The sequence below is a fragment of the Pyricularia grisea genome, chromosome VI (genome assembly GCF_004355905.1).
Source record: "Pyricularia grisea strain NI907 chromosome VI, whole genome shotgun sequence".
Lineage (NCBI taxonomy): Eukaryota > Fungi > Ascomycota > Sordariomycetes > Magnaporthales > Pyriculariaceae > Pyricularia > Pyricularia grisea.
Genome location: NC_044974.1, coordinates 865,238 through 880,881, shown reverse-complemented (window position 1 = coordinate 880,881; position 15,644 = coordinate 865,238). Strand labels below are relative to the sequence as shown.

The following is a 15,644-nucleotide window of genomic DNA, read 5'->3' as shown; positions in this document are numbered from 1 at the left end:
TCAGAAAAAAAAAAGGGGACATAAAAATCAAGGTTGAACTGTTGATTTACCGCTCGGAATACAGAGCTGGATCAAGGATGAGTCTTGCCTTGTGCTCCACCCGGCCGTGCGGAAAGCATTAAAGAATGCTAAAAAGGAAAAGAAAAGGGGGAATCTATGAGTGTAGATTTTCATCACAGCATTTCACACGTTAATTGGTGTCAGTTAGTTGAAGTGGTGGTCCTGTGGGACCTGGGTTGGACGATGATTCATTTCACCATCTTCTAATCCGACATTGTTTTCCTCAATTATAAAAGCTTCTCACCACAGACCAAGTACAATGCACTCAGCGCAAATCGATCAGGTCCAGGTCCTAGCTGTTCTCGAAAAACACGTTTTGTGTCTTGGCTGCAGTTCCAAAGTTGCTCCTATCTTCCATATCATCCAACGCGCGATCAATCTCCATGATGTCTAGGATCTCTTCCTCGACGTCTCGATCAGCCGCTGCCTCTTGGTCATCAAGCGCATCAGCAGCGTCCTCGAGCTGGTCCACGAATCCTAGGCCAGCATCGCGGGAGGGGCCGCGGGATGCCATCATGCTCTGCGTGAAAGTCGGCTCGTCATAGTCGAAAAGACCGGCCGCAAACGCAGGGATGCCCGACTTCTTTTGCGGGGACCTCGTTGAAGCCGCACCAGTTTCTTCGTCACCGATCGGCGGGCGCTTGCCAAACAGGCTGCCTCGTCCCCTAGTGCTATGGCCGCGAATACTCTGTGCGAGTGCAGCAGCACTGGGTGGCGCCGGAGCTCCGGGTTTGGGATGCGCCACGATTGCGGCCGGTGGTGCCACCTCTTGGGCAGGGCCAAGGATTCTTTTCCGAGCGCCGAGAAGCTTCGAGTTGAAGGACTCAGAAACATTGCCGTCACCCTCGCGAACAATGACGAGCCTGCTCTCTCCGCGTATCAATACCTCGACTGGCAAGGCGAACTTGGTGTCGTGCGACTGTCCGTTGATGCCTTCACCATCTCCAGGCTGCCGTTGCTGTTGTTGTGGTCGAGGTATTGTGGCCACACCGCAGCAACGCTCCCCAAGAAGACCGGCGTTGAGGTCCATCAAACGTACCATGCGGCTCTTGTGAGCTCCGCCGCTAAAAATGTTACCGCCGCCGCCAGCGTTACGACGAGTTTGCGCGTCCCAAAACTTGCTCACAAACGGAATTACAACGACAACATGGTCAGCACCACCAATCCAAAGGACTGCGCTTTCGTCGCCGGTGCCCGATGTGGCGCGTCCTGGAAGCTGTATCACATCCACACCGCCATGAACCGCAGCAAGCTTCTCAGGACCACCACCAAGCGTAGTCATGAGGACCTCGCGCCTAGTGTGTGGTGTCATGGGAACAAGGTCGCCACTAGATTTTTGCGCGCCGGGATTCCGCAGTGGGCTAGTTCCCTCAAGATAACCAGATGCACTGAAAGTGGTCGTTGCTGTGCCTCTGATAGCAGCAGATGCTTTTCCAAAGAGTCCACCGGAAGATGAACCTGAAGGTCCCGTTCCGTCGATATCCCAGATACCCCACTGGCCATCCGCGAGGAGAGCAAGAACAGCCCTTCCGTGAGCAATCCAACTTGCGGCAACAATCGGTTTCCTGGCAGTAGAAAGGCCAGTACCACGGATGAAAGGGGGATAAAGCGAAAGAAGCCAAGATCCTTGTGCAGGCAGTGGTCCCTCGGCCTCGTCCATGGGTATTGACGGAACTGCGTAGTCATAGATGCGCACGGCTTGTGGTGAAGCCACGGTCAGCAGTTGCGTTGTGTGCGTTGGGTTGAAGGCAATCCCAGTGAGCGGGCTGGGTAAAAAGTCGGTCTGAAATGGCTCTGCTGGTCTCTCAGGACCTCCTCGTTTGTGGCCCACCGTCACGTCCCATAGCCTTAATACTCCAGTTGCCTGTCTGGAGTGAGCTGCGACAATGACGCGCGCTGTTGAATTTGAAGAGCTTCCAGTGGTCTTGCTTCTCCCCGCCACTGATGGATTTTGTTCTTTTGCCAGAGTGATAGCCAAAGCATCGCTGTATTGTGCCTGGCCACCAAGCGACGATATTGTCTCCCCCCAGAAACCCCGACCGGCGACACCCGACATGAGATCCCGCTTGAGCTCTGGGCGAGCTTTGCTCTCATGTGAAGGTGGCGTCAGAGGAATCGTAACGACAAACACCTCCGCGGTAAGACATGTAACTGCAAAGACCATCTTGTGCTTGAGAAGCTCTACTCCGCTCCATGAGGCATCCTCCGCGGTGCAATGAGGCGTCGGCAGCACGGCAATGTGACGCACGGCAGAGCCAAAGGCCAAATCAAGGGTCTGCACGGTGTCGACAGAAGGGGATATTTCGGTAGGGTCGGCATCCTCAAACTCCGGCCTGTCCTCAAAAGGCTTCGCCGGGGCGGGAGTATCGTCGTCGCTGAGATCTATGATCATAACCGAGTCGTCGGCCGAGGCACCGCCATTTCGGTTGTCTTTTTTCTCGACCGAGTCTTTCTTCGCCGCTTTGAGTCGCCTCCCTCCACGCCAGACTATCGAGAGACCATTTTCATGGCCATAGAGGAGGATTGTTGCTCCCTGGGGGGAGAGGACAGGGTATGTCTTGACGTCATGCGCCCGACGGTTGAGGTTGTATCTGGAGACAAGGCGCTGATTAGACTCTGAGTTGGCCAGCACGAGAAGAAATCGGTATCACCGTACGTGTACTGCGTATTTTGGGCGGTGCGTCGCACCCGAGGAGCTGACTGCGCTGCCATTGCGCTAAGAAATGTAGATAGATTATGGCGGAAGGGCAAGGAAGCAGGCAAGCTTGACGGCGCGATCGACCGTGTGAGCTCCTCAGCTCAGCCGCATGCCCAGGTATTTGAGGCTATGTTCGTATTGTATCGTGGATCGCAATTGTGGTACGATCTGTGAACAAGCTTGACGGCTTTGACGTTGGCGGGCCGTTTGACAGCAGTTTGGAACGCGCTTTGCATCTGCGATAGAGACGCGACTGGCCCGTGCCCACATTCTTCTGGAATTCTCACAGTCACGTGAGTGTTACGTCGCTTCACGTGACTTGAGCATGTTCCGGGTCATGCTGTCACCGACTCACCGCCGCCTGTCTCTTGTGTACCTTGTTCCTTATTCGTCCAGCATTCAGAGAGGTAGTGTGTCATGGCAGATTATGCGAAGAAACATATCCCATACCTACCTAGGTGTACAACCAGGTCATTACCAAGGTATTCATTCACATGCAATAACTATAACTTTTACAAAGTTGAGGAAAGTTCACGGACAAATAAGTTGCAGGATTCTCTGTTATCAACACCAAGGCAGTCGTTCATACTGGGATGCTTTGCGCCTGTTGACCTGTGGCGCCGTTTAGGATTGAAAGATCCGCGCCGATAGTGCGACGCGACGACACTATGTGCCTCAAGCCTCTTGGATTGAAGTGAAGTCCTGGCGTTATCGGGAAGGCGCCAAGCCCTCTCGCGGATCAGTCACCCGTTAGCGCAGCCATGAGACAGACACCCAAACACAACAGATTTTCACCCCTCGTCCTTTTTGCATTACCGGTAGTGAGCCGATTGTCGTTCACCGTACTGCTTAAATTGAGCCGGTACAGAAACCCAAAGAAAATAGGTATGATTCGTACCTACCTAGGTGATACGAATCACATCACACGTCAGCCGTCAGTCTTGCTCAGGTAGACCCGGTATTAATTGTAAGAAGGAAGAAAAAAGTACGCATTTGGCACAAACGTCCGTCCGATCTTTTGGAGGGGGAAACGACAAATGTGCACCTAATGTGACGGGTCAGACATGTTCATTGTGGGTCTCATGCCCAAAATAACAGCAGCACCTGGCTACTGTCTGACAGTCCGAGGACAGCCGTCAAAGCCATTTCAATGTTTAGGTACGGTACGTTGATCGCTGCTGAGCCATTTGATTCCTTGGAGAATTATCCTGAGGGTGTCACGCTTTCATGTTTCTTGTTTCAAATTAAACGGCTGCCAAACGCCAACACACCAATGCAGCCGGCACCCCCTTGCATCTGCATGCAGAGCAATCCGAATTTCCCTCAACTCAGACCCGGATAAAATGTCAGCCACAATAAAGTAAATTTGATTTATTTGTAGCTCGAGTCCAAATTCTTTTTTTTTTAAAAGACGTTTCTGTTGAAGGCCTCGAGACCACCAAGACGACAAATCAAGCTTGGGCCTTGGCCAAGATCCAATATTGACTCCCACAAGAAGAAAATGGCAACTCATTAATGAAGCTCCGGCGGTGCATGACAAGGAAAAAAGGGGTAAGGGTTTGGTAGTGACGCATTTGCCCCCATCTTCCGGTTTGCACTGCCATCCCATAAATCCCACATTCGCTGGGCTTCGGTGGGACTTTTTCCTGGGGTTGGATATTAGTGGTTTAACTGTAATAGTAATTACTACTTGTATGTTCCTAGTCAGTCTCTGACCAAGGACGGATTTGAGTGTTTGCTCGCTTGATTGTAGCTGCGCAAGGTGTAACATTGTTTGCCCTTCTTGGCGGACCGCCTGGCTGCAGAGCAAACCCAGACCACCAAGACAACCTGGAAGCCCCTGAAAGATCGGCTCGTGTTCCTGACAGACCCTTGGAGCAGGGGTACCCACAGATTGAGATCCGTACCTGGCAAAAGCACCAATCAGCAAGATGCAAGCGGGCGGACGCTGTCGATCACATTAGTTGATTGGTGCAGCCATCACACTGCCCCATGACGCTAGGCTATTTCAAGTGGGCAGCTTGACCAAGTTTGGTAGAAATAGCAAATGTAGCCACAGATTGCCTACATGTACCATTTCGCATTTTCTTTGCGGCAGCGAAACATGTAACACAATCAAAAGAAACTCCAAGAGTAAGAGCCCAGGGAATGCCAGAAGTGTGGATTACCGATTGACCCGCTTGACCCCATCGATGCAATTTCCCGCACTTCGGGTGTGTGGCCCAAAGAACTCCTGATCCAAGTCTGCCCACGGCAAGTCAGCAGCAAAGGCAGCTAAGGTTAGAAACGCACGGTACGCTTGTTCCCTCCCTCTTTCCTCTCACTTTTTTCACTCTTTCAACAAAAACAAGCCCACTCCCTACCCACGCACAGTCACTCGTTATCGACGCCCTTTTTTTTTTTTTCGCTCCTTTTTGATTCTTCTCGTTTCTCACCGCTGTCACTCTCTGCTCCCTTTTTCAATTTCAACTTTCAAACAAGAGGGAGGTGTTAATTTCTGTCGACAAAGGACGTGGAATTCGGTTTTCGATGTCTAGCCACTGAACGAGTCTCCACAAAGGGAGCAAGCAACAATCGAACGACCGGTCGACCCGAGTTTTCTCGACCTCGAACGGCATCGAAAAACCGTCGACAATAAACACGCTCGACAATCGAACGTGTTGACAAGGCATCTTATCTTCGATCAACAACCATCTTTGTCCTTGGTCCCATACCACCTTTTTTTTGTTGTTTTCTTTGAGCAAGTTGGGGTGAATTGCCTTCCGGCTACAACTCGATTGTCTGACGCAGCCAGGCCACGACCCTAACGCGAAGACTTTTGACAAAGATAACCTTGATCGAGAAGAGTCATCCATTGTGTCTCTCCAACCCACAAACTTTTATTCTGTCTAATTTCCATATACGAATCTCAACAACAAACATCTCTGAATCGCAACCGAAACAATCCGGAAATTCCATCCATCGGACAAAATGAAATCCTTCATCATCGCCTCTGGAGCAGCACTCCTATGCGCTGTGTCGGGTGCAGCAGTTGGAACGCCAGTATTGGAGGCTCGTGCCGCTACGACGTCAACGTCGTCAGCATGGGCCGTAGAGAGGCCCTCTGAGAGGCCTGTCGCCAATGACCCCCGTGTACAGGGCTGCTTCTCATCCGCTGGAGACCTCACATTTATCCAGACTGTCGAGTTCAACTCAAGAGACTCATGCCCCAAGGCTATTTGTATGAACAAGCTGGGGAAGAACGTCGGTGGAACGATCAGGGGAAATGAATGTTGGTGCGGTGACAAATACCCGCCAAAGTCATCACTCGTCGATGACAAGGAGTGCGACGCTGCCTGCACGGGCTATGGCCAGGAAGCTTGTACGTGAATTCGTTGTGAGAAGAGTGGAAACGGACTAGGCTAACTGAAATGATAATTTGCAGGTGGAGGAGACAAGGTTTGGACCATTTACAACACGGGCAAGCAGGCCTACGGAGTTGACTCTATGCCCGACGAAACCAAGAACAACACCCAAACAACAGACGCACCGAAGGCTGTCGCCACCAGTGCTACTCCGTCTTCGACTCCCTCAACAGCTCCACAAAGCAGCGGCGGAAGCAACACGGCTGGCATTGCTGCAGGTGTCGTTGTCGGTGTTGTTGCCCTGGCGGCCATTGCTGGCGGTGCTTGGTTCCTCTACCGCAAGCGTCGCAACCAGGCACTCGAGGAGGAGCATCGCCGCAACGCTGCTGTGAATGCTTTCATCCACGGCAACAAGCCGCCAAGCAGCAGCGGAGGCGTCTCGCTCACAGACTCGAGAATGGATCCTCAGATGGCGCAAAGAAGGATGAGCGACGGCAGTATCGCAGACAACCAAGACTACTCGAGGAGAATCCTTAGGGTAAGCATCTTTCAGTCCGTTCTACAAAAGCTATGTAACGAGATCATGTCGTTTACTAACTATATCGCAGGTCACCAATGCTTGAAATGTTTTCCGATCACGAAGAACGACAAAGTGTACTTTATTGACCATCGGGCATATTCGGCGTTTCACACCTACTACTATCGAGTTTGGCGGAAGCATTTCTCTGGGAAGAATCTGACGGTGTTGCAACTCCCAAAAAAAAAGAGGTCCGAAGGGACATCAAGTCGGTTGATCACAACCAACTGATGAACATATCGGTCGCACAAAATTTACTCGGCATGGCGGCATGCAATACATTCATTTGATTACTTTAACTTTCACCGGGCGACAGTTTGAACTCGACTTCCAACTTCGGCCACGTTTATTTCCAGCCTATTGATATCCAATCTCGACATCTACCAGCAACTTCCTGTGTTTCTCTTTTCTTATTTCCTTTCCCCCAATCTTTGCCCTATCATAATCCAAAGTGCTTGGGTGCATGAACAAAGGGTGGTCAGTTTCTGTGTTCTCTCTTAGATGGCGTTTCCTCGGGGGGTTCATTGGTGCGGCGCTTGCATCAAGCAGAGTCGCGATGAAGCGATTCTTGCATCCCGGTGTTGTGGGGATTGTTTGTCCCTCTGTGATGCGCGCGTGCCAAGTCGGTTGCCTTGGCCGCATCTGTGGACGGGAGGAAGGCATCTGTGTATATGTAACCTATTACTCTCGTCAGTGTGAAGGTGTGGCTCCGCATCATGATTCTATTTAAACCTTTCAGTGGTGGATCGGGACTTGGTGGAAGGACTCATGTCTGGTAGCGCTCGCCCTCGACTTGTAACCCGATCTCAGAACCCGGGAACGGCGAGCTGGTTGCCAAGGTGGTTGTTGTAGTTATTTCTCAGCAGCGACATAATCAAGGGTATAGACATACGTACAACTAGCTTGCCATGGTACCTGATGTGGCGTCGCGTGCAGCACTAATCATGTTTGATGAGTTGACCTGACTTCAGCGGCCTGTCAAAACGCCTTACCTAACCGCGGTGAAAGATTCACGAGGTAACGTCCCCTTGGTGGGCGACCCGACTGGATACGGGGCTACTACATCAACAACATCAATCGCTACACGGCCCTCCACGATCCAGACCCTGTCCACCCGCACCGCAATTAGGGGCAGCATGTTGCCGACACCAGGTGAGATCCACGTGTCGCTCGGGGTCTTGAAGACATGGGTGCACATAGCATCAGCGATGGAGGCCTCCTCGGCCAGCGCCAGGGTTCCCGGCTCCGAGCCCGGGTGCGGCAGCCAGGTTGTCCCATCCGCGTCGCAAGTCTCACCGGAGATTTGGCTCGAGAGCGGGTAGAAGGTGATGGCGGTCGGGCCGAGCGCGGTCGGGCCGGTCGATGGCCTGCGGGTTACAAAGGTCGCGAGCGTTTCCGTCTCGGATAGCGCCGACATCGACCACAGCAGCTTGCCCGACGTAGAGCCGTTGACGCGCAGGATGCCCTCCTGGCTCGAGAAGTGATGGCTCGGCGCGCCCGGAAAGGAGCCGGAGAGGAGCTCCTCGTTGTTGCCCACCACCCAGCGCCGGAGCACGACGTCGCCGTGGGCGAGGGACGGGACGCCCGCGTCTGGGCCCACCAGCATCCGTGTGCTTGACGTCCGCTGCCAGATGTGCTGGGTGAAGTTGCCCACCAAGAGCTCCGGCGCGCGAGCGTAGGAAGCTGGCCCGGTGGGCGTCACGGCGACGGCGAACTGCTCGTACGGGTCATCCCTCCGGTGGCAGAACAGCACCGCTAGCTTCCCCCAGCGGAGTTGAGATATTCTGTGTTGCCCTCGCCATGGGTATAGCACCGCCTCTGGGTCGGTGGTTGGTAGTTCGATGACCACGCCCCGTCCGGAAACTGAGGGCACCGCGGCGTCGGTGCTTTCTCTCCCTTCTGACGATACTTCGACGTTACTCCCGTAGTAAAACATCTCTGCTGCGACGGTCATGGACACCAGATCCGCAGATCCGGCAAACTGATCTGGAGAATCGGCCAACAGCGGCAGCAGCTGCCGATCGTCTCTCCACTTGAACGTCTCCGTCTCGTCCAGCAGGGTCTCCTGAGGCAGCCGGTCTACCCTCTCCCTGACGATCCGCTCACCCCAAGCGAATAATGTGTGATCCAAGGGGTGCGCCCTCAAGATCTCCTCCTGCAGCCTCCTAAACGCACTCCCCCCGCCCTCCCCGTACATCAGCGGCATGTTCACGCCAAACAACCCCAAAAGGCAGTACGCCACGTCCTCGGCCCTGCTCGTCTTCCTCCCAGCAGCCCAGCTCATCCTCCTCGACACACTCACCGCAGAAACCTCATCCCTCCCAGCCAGGATCCCCTCATCGATCCCCGTCAGGGCCGAGACGACACCCGCCAGCGCACGCCTGGTCCCGAGCACCTCCCAGCCGGTGCTGTAAAAGACGACATCCCCACTGGCGAGCAGCTCCATCAGCGTCCAGCCCCTGGCGAACCAGCGGCTCGTGCGCAGGGCCGACTCGAGGCTGGCGCCGAGGACGGGCTGGGCGATGTCGTCGAGGTGGGCGTAGCACCTGGCCGCGCCGGCGAAGACGGCCCAGGCCTCGTTGACGGCCTCGGACGCCTCGGCGGGCGACGAGCCGTCGACGCAGACCGAGTCGACAAACACCCACTCGAGCCCGTCCGCGATGGCCTGCACGCGCGCCCGCTTGATCTTGAAGTAGGCGGCGCGCGCCTTTAGCGTCGCGCGCGGCAGCGTCGCCCACTGTCGGAACGAGATCTCTTCGGCCCCGTGGAGGTGCGACAGCGCCGCGTAGGGTGGTGGGCGCGACGAGGATGGGAATGGCGTCACGTCGCCCGTGCGGACGTTGAGGAGGCGCATGATTCGTTGTTGTTGTTGCTGTTGTTGTCTGTTTTATTTTTTTCAACTGCTCAGTGTTTGTCTTTTTTGCGCTTTACCATCCGCATAATATTTATACCGCTCGTGGAGCTTGTCCCTCTTGACTCTGATCTTTTTTTTTTTCTTCGAAGACATGCAGACGCAGTCGTAGAAAGTCCAATTATGTGTGACATTCGATATCCTTCTCCTCATGGTGTGCAATGGATGATTACTAAGTGGGGTTCGTCGACGTTCTGGCTTACTGCCGAACCAATGGCTTAATGGAGAAGCGTCGCTGTGCATTTCTCCAGATCTGACAAGATTCAGCAGCTGGTTCTTATTCCTAGAACTATAGTGGTTATGTATCAATCCTGTTTATAGTTTGTGTGAAGCGATGCATATATGGAAGTTGAATGAATGCGCGGTTTACGGCCCAAATCCCACTATAACATCTCGGCTATATATCTAGACTAGACTTAACTTAGTGGATGATGAGGTATGTGCTAATCTATCAGCTGCATTTAATCAAAAGATATATATTTGAATGCGTAGTATGCTATCTATTTATATGCGACACGTATAAGGCTTCATGCGTTTAGCCAGTCTTTTCGGCTTGATATGTACAATCGTTACAAATTTAACGTCACGCTACATCAACAATTTGTTGATACAGCTTGTATATGTATAGGCCAATATGGCTGCATAAAAGATAAAAACAAAAAAAAAGCCCCTTATCTTGGTAAGAACGTATTTCGCTCCCAGGGGAGGGAGTATTCAAGATCAGATCTCAGGGCGGACCCGTCGTCTGCGGCCACCACTGCTCGACACCCTCCCAGAGCAAGTATGAAGCCTCAACCGGCTGCTCCTCAGGCGCCGTACGGGGTACTTGGAGCCGTTGGCTGCGGTCAAAGGTCTGCGCCGGGACGTCGAGGAAGGCAGCAGATGACGCATCATCGAGCCATGGGTTCCAGTCGCCCGCAGGTACGCCAGACCAAATTCCCGCGTCATCTTGAACGGTCAAGTCGTTGAACCCCTGGCATGGCAACTGATGTTGTGTTTGTTGGACGTTTGATGGGACCGCGATGGACTGTTGTGGTACCTGTGATGTCTGAGGAGAGTTGGGCATCGGCAGCTGCTGCCTCATCATACTCATCGCGAACCCTAGAGACGTGTCGTCATTCTCGGTCAACGCTCCCAGCAGACCTTCGTACATACACCACCCGAAGCTGGACGCAGGTGACTGCGACCTCGCATCGACAGCCCAGGCGTCGAACAAGTTGCCATTGCTGCTCATTTCCGGCCTCATGGCGGACAGAGTGAGGCTGGCTTGTTCGAAATTAGCCACCAACCGTTGTCGATGGTGTTCCGGCAACAGGGTAGCTGGTAGGAAATCAGCAGACCACCCTAACTGCGGTGCACTAGCGATTGTGGATACCACGCAGCTGATCTGGTGCATCTGTGTCCATATTGTCGAGGGAAGACAGACATAAAATGACGGCGCTATGGAATAGAAAATGTCGCTAAATGCCGAAATCGCCTGGATGCACCGCAGCTGAAGTTCGGCCTGCGGCCTTGTCTTGGATATCAAAACTCGTTTTCTGCCGGGAGCTGAGCTGTCAGGTATGCTCAACCTGTAAAGTAATATCTCGACGGTGTGTAAGTGAGCTCTGAAGAAGTCTGCCATGAGAAATAAGGGGGACAATTAGTACAATGATTGATGTGGACGAGATTTCCACAAAAGCAAATACACGGGAAAGGTTCCGAAGAGTATTGAGATGATGACTGACTTGAACACTGCAATGCTTGTGGCAAACGGCTGATGAAATCGCCAAACAGCATCTCAGCATTTTCGGCATCAATAAATGGCTGGCTACTCGAGCACTGTTCAAGATCACCGCCTGGGGCGGTCATCTTCTCGGCAACGTGTACAAGTCTGGCCAAGGCGGCGACAAGACATGCGTCTGCGTCTGCCTCTTGACCTTCAAGTACAGTGCAAGCTTGCTCAAGCTGCTGGGACCATTGCATGTTCTGGTACATTACCGTGCAAGGTTTTGTCAGCTGCCCAATGACACTAACAATGAAGTAGCAGCGTGCCAAGCCCCGGCATTCCTCGACATATCTGTCCCACGTACGCTCCTGTGCCAGCTTGACGGGTTCCAGGTCGTCCCTGGTCATGGCAGGGTTGACTTGAGCAGAAGGAGGTGTCAAGCCATGCTGCACCTCTGCCGCCAGGGTCACAGTCGATCGGAGAACGATCCCGAGCAGACAGCCGTTTTGTTTCATTGCATGGGACCTGACCATATTAACCGAGTTTGTTAGTAAGGTGTTGACTTTGACATGGTTTCTTTATTGGCAGACAGGAGCTAGTAAACTCAGGTGGTTAAAGGAATAAACGTATCGTACCAAGCTAGGAAGCAATTAATCCCCTCTAAAAGCTTGAAAGTTCTTTTCTCCGGTTGTTGTATATTCTCCATGATTACGTCGACGCAGCAGCTCGCAATACGCTCCTGCTGTGCATGGTCGTTGAAGCTTCCTGCCATAAGAATAGCCATGAAAAGCACTTCATTATCTCGACGAAGACTCGCAGCCTCTGTATGTCCCACTAGCATCGGGCAGTGCTGTTCCTGATATCTCCTGTAGAATGCCACGAGATTGTCGGCGTCTGCCGCCACGCTCGGGTTCTGTGCAAAGAAGGCATCTATGGGACCAGATGCTGACGCAGCTTCTTTTCGCCGAGGCTGGCGAGAAGCTGGTTCGCTCAACGGTTGGTGTGATGCCGGTGATGACGGCGACGACATGTCACTCACTTGCCTTTCCGCATGGCTAGTTGTGTTGACGCCAGAGCCGGGACGTCCTGATGAGTTAGTTTCATCACGGAGACGGGACGTGTTGGACGGCGAGGCAGAAGGCTGTCTTGACCGCGGCTTCCTGACTGGTCCTGGACCTCCACCCGGGGCGCTGAAATAGGGTCAATGGTCAGCTCTGTTTTTAAAAACTGCTGGGTGAGATTATACGTAAAGCAGACTTGATGACCCAGTGACTTGTAAATACTTACCCTAATAATTCTGCAGATTGCTTCTTTTTCCTTGTTGATTTTGACTTGGCAAAGCACTCCTTGTTCATTCGTTGGCAGCTAAAGGGCACATATCAAGACTGTCAGATTTTGGTTTAGTTTTTTCATGGTGGTTACACAATGATGGCCCCAGAGTTTCCCCCTCTCAGCAATGCATGAAGCCTCCCCCCCAAGAATTGGCGCTTACCGTTCACACTTGGTGGCGCCATCGGGTGTGATGCACTTGGCCTTTGCGACGGAGCAGTTTGCGCAGGCCCGATGGCCTCCAGGCGGAACAAATTTCAGTGTTTGAAGGGAAGAGCCGTGGCTGGCCATGTCGGAGCTATATCGGGTCGTCGGCTGTTGTACTGGTACTGAGCTCAAATCGAGCTTACGGGTCGCGTCCTTTTGACACCCCAAAGTCGTCGGGTCAAGTCGAAAGACACCGTCGAGGCCCAGTAGTGACTTGTTCCGACTCTTCTCTTTTCTTGCCACGACCGGCATCTTTGTTTCTTCTCTGGTCATTTCCCAAGTGGGAGTTTTATGTAAATATAAAAAAATAAAAAAAAGTATATATGAAAATAGCTAGTTGCTTACAGTACCAAGCAAGTCGGTAATAGGCAGCATAGGCAACACAGGCAGACAAAGTCGGATATAAGCAACCAGAGATGGAGAAAAAAAAAGAGCTTTCCAAGGATTAACACGGCTGGATCCTTCAAACACCCCCACTACCGTTTTCGACAGGGCTGTCTTTCAACGACTTTTTGAGCACGCCCCTGTGGGGTGGGAAATGAATACCCAGAGCACAAATGAGAAGAAATAGTAGTAATTGATGAATAATTAGATAGGGGGTGAATGTTCTCCACGATGATATGGATCAAAATAAATGGATTATCTTCGTGATTCATACCAAAAAAGAAAAGAGAAGAAAAAAAAAAAAAAAGAGGAATCGGCCTTTGAATGTCAAGGATCTAGGCCGCTTAGCCTACCAGACTTGCAGAGTAGACAGACATCAACACGCAAGGTACTGTCTGCAAGTGGACGAACACCCTGCTTTGCCTACTTGGTAAGGTGCCAAGGGTGCCTTAACCTACTGCAGTTCTAGGTCTAGTAACGAGTCGACCCGCAACGGCACCGAATTCTCTGATCCACTCCTGGCAACGTGCACCCACTCCGGGGGCGACGGAAGGCCCCTCGACAGTATGCAGGGTTGGATGAATCAAATGAAATGGAGTAGGAATCGGCCAATTACCCGATTCGGAATTCTTATCGGGGTAGCATGCCGCGAGCCTCGCCTCGACTTCTTGACCTTGCAAGGTGAAGAGAAAGGGGTTAACAATTCTAGAGGGAAATAAAGAAAGAAATGATGAATTTGACTGTGTCTATGCGTGGTTTAATTTAAAAATTCAACAGAGTGTGCAGGCAGACTGTGCGTGGTAAATCTCATTGACAGGGGGAAAGCATAAACATGGGATCATATCATGGAGTTCGCTATAAGAAGTTTGGATAAGTTAAGGTAAGGTGAGACGGGTAAGGTACAGTACCTAATTAACGAACGACCTTACCTACAAAAGTAAGTGGTATTGATCCAAGGTAAAAAGGTAAAACTAACCCCAGCAAGGCGAGAGAGCTTGAAAATGGTCAATTTGGATCAGGCAGCAGCTCTGAGGTGACGTCGTCTGGGTCGTTCAACTCAACGCCGTGCCATGTCGGATATAGCTCGGGAGGTCCCCTGTTCAATCTTGATTTTGCCTTGCTGTGATTTCATAGGGATTGTTTGATGGTACAATACATATTAAAATCGTAACTTGATCGTAGAAATCGTGTAATTCGTCAATGTCAGACGAAGCGCGCGAATCCAGGTGGCGCTTATGTTGGGGGGCGATCCTTGCGAATTGCAGTGGATGGTGTCGTGCGTGCGGGGATCTTGTCTACTGTAGTGGTACAACGTGGTAGACTGGAGTTGGATTTGAATTGGAGGTGAGCCCGGGAATATTCATTCCAGACAGACTCCATTAAAAACCGACGGTTTGGCTGAGGCCGTTTGTGGGTGGAGTTCAAGCCCCATAGGGCTTGTCTTGATTTGGACACTGATCGTCAGCTGATATGGTTGACCACTGCGGTGGCTATACATACTGTACTGCTGTGCCATAATGACCCCTGGATTTATCCATTGACTTGTAGGTTTTGGGTTGCCAAGAAGATTAAAGCAAAGCCCAAAAAAGGTACCTTGATTTGCTGGATTTCTCAATACAAATAGGACGACCATGCTCAGAGAGTGGCTTCTTCACAGAAATTCCACATAATCAACTTACTCTAATTTCTATTAGGTACGTAAGGTATTTACTATGATTTAGAAGAAATTGGGCAATCAACCCAAAGTTGTAATTCAGGCACAATAACTCTGGCCTATCAAATAAAAAAAAACAGCACTCACTAGTCTAGGTGCTCACACCCGACCCTACCTTATTTAACCCAAGGTTGTCGATCAAAAGGAGCAAATGCACTGCCCCCCCTCCAACTTTTGATCCCATGTCTGATATATCTGGTTATCTTATAATAGCAACGGGATTTGTTGGAAAAAAATAATAAAAAAGTCAGTCTGCGTAGTAGACCCATCAAATCCCGAGTCATTAGAGAACCTTCAAAACATGTCTAGGGTCCACCGAGCCAGCCTGACCTAACAGCAAGCCAATGTTCTTTCTCTTAGGGAATTTTGCCCTCTTGAGTAAATTAAATTTTCTCTTTTCTCTCGGAGGTTGAAGTATCTGCCCACTGGCACAGCCTACAATTACTTCGTAATACGCATATCTCTCTCCCTTTCCCTGTCATATAACCCGGCAAGCGCGGGACAAGCCGGTGAAGAAAAAAAGAAAATAGAGAGTGGAAAAAAAAATTGTATCATTTACCACTCAAACAAAACCCACGCCAGGGATAGCCTGGACGTCCGTCTCAGCCCGGCCTACTGGAAGCGGGCCTCTGTCTCCCAGAATCATGACCACATTGGATCCCCTATCCACTGCACTAGGGCGTACGGCCCGTTCGGCCCTCGGTGGTTCTAC

General features: G+C 51.7%; 4 protein-coding genes across 4 annotated transcripts; 1 reads left to right on the top strand and 3 right to left on the bottom strand.

Annotated features, from left to right (window-relative positions):
• Positions 1–237: 237 nt before the first annotated feature.
• Positions 238–2,964, bottom strand: PgNI_11385 (uncharacterized protein). The gene is made up of 2 exons (XM_031131352.1): positions 2,717–2,964; positions 238–2,651 (listed from the first exon to the last, which is right to left on the bottom strand). Exons 1-2 carry the CDS (start codon positions 2,770–2,772, stop codon positions 353–355), a joined length of 2,355 nt encoding a protein of 784 aa, XP_030976953.1. The 5' UTR covers positions 2,773–2,964; the 3' UTR covers positions 238–352.
• A 2,764-nt stretch (positions 2,965–5,728) lies between these two features.
• PgNI_11384 (uncharacterized protein) lies at positions 5,729–6,725 on the top strand (the record flags this gene model as incomplete). Its single annotated transcript, XM_031131351.1, has 3 exons — positions 5,729–6,119; positions 6,183–6,640; positions 6,711–6,725. The coding sequence occupies 3 exons, from the start codon at positions 5,729–5,731 to the stop codon at positions 6,723–6,725; spliced, it is 864 nt and encodes a 287-aa protein (XP_030976872.1).
• Positions 6,726–7,220: 495 nt separating this feature from the next.
• Positions 7,221–9,533, bottom strand: PgNI_11383 (uncharacterized protein; the record flags this gene model as incomplete). Its single annotated transcript, XM_031131350.1, has 2 exons — positions 7,221–7,401; positions 7,672–9,533. 2 exons carry the CDS (start codon positions 9,531–9,533, stop codon positions 7,221–7,223), a joined length of 2,043 nt encoding a protein of 680 aa, XP_030976874.1.
• Positions 9,534–10,050: 517 nt separating this feature from the next.
• Positions 10,051–13,479, bottom strand: PgNI_11382 (uncharacterized protein). The gene is made up of 5 exons (XM_031131349.1): positions 12,791–13,479; positions 12,586–12,663; positions 11,934–12,488; positions 11,318–11,823; positions 10,051–11,207 (listed from the first exon to the last, which is right to left on the bottom strand). The coding sequence occupies exons 1-5, from the start codon at positions 13,105–13,107 to the stop codon at positions 10,318–10,320; spliced, it is 2,346 nt and encodes a 781-aa protein (XP_030976873.1). The 5' UTR covers positions 13,108–13,479; the 3' UTR covers positions 10,051–10,317.
• Positions 13,480–15,644: the final 2,165 nt, after the last annotated feature.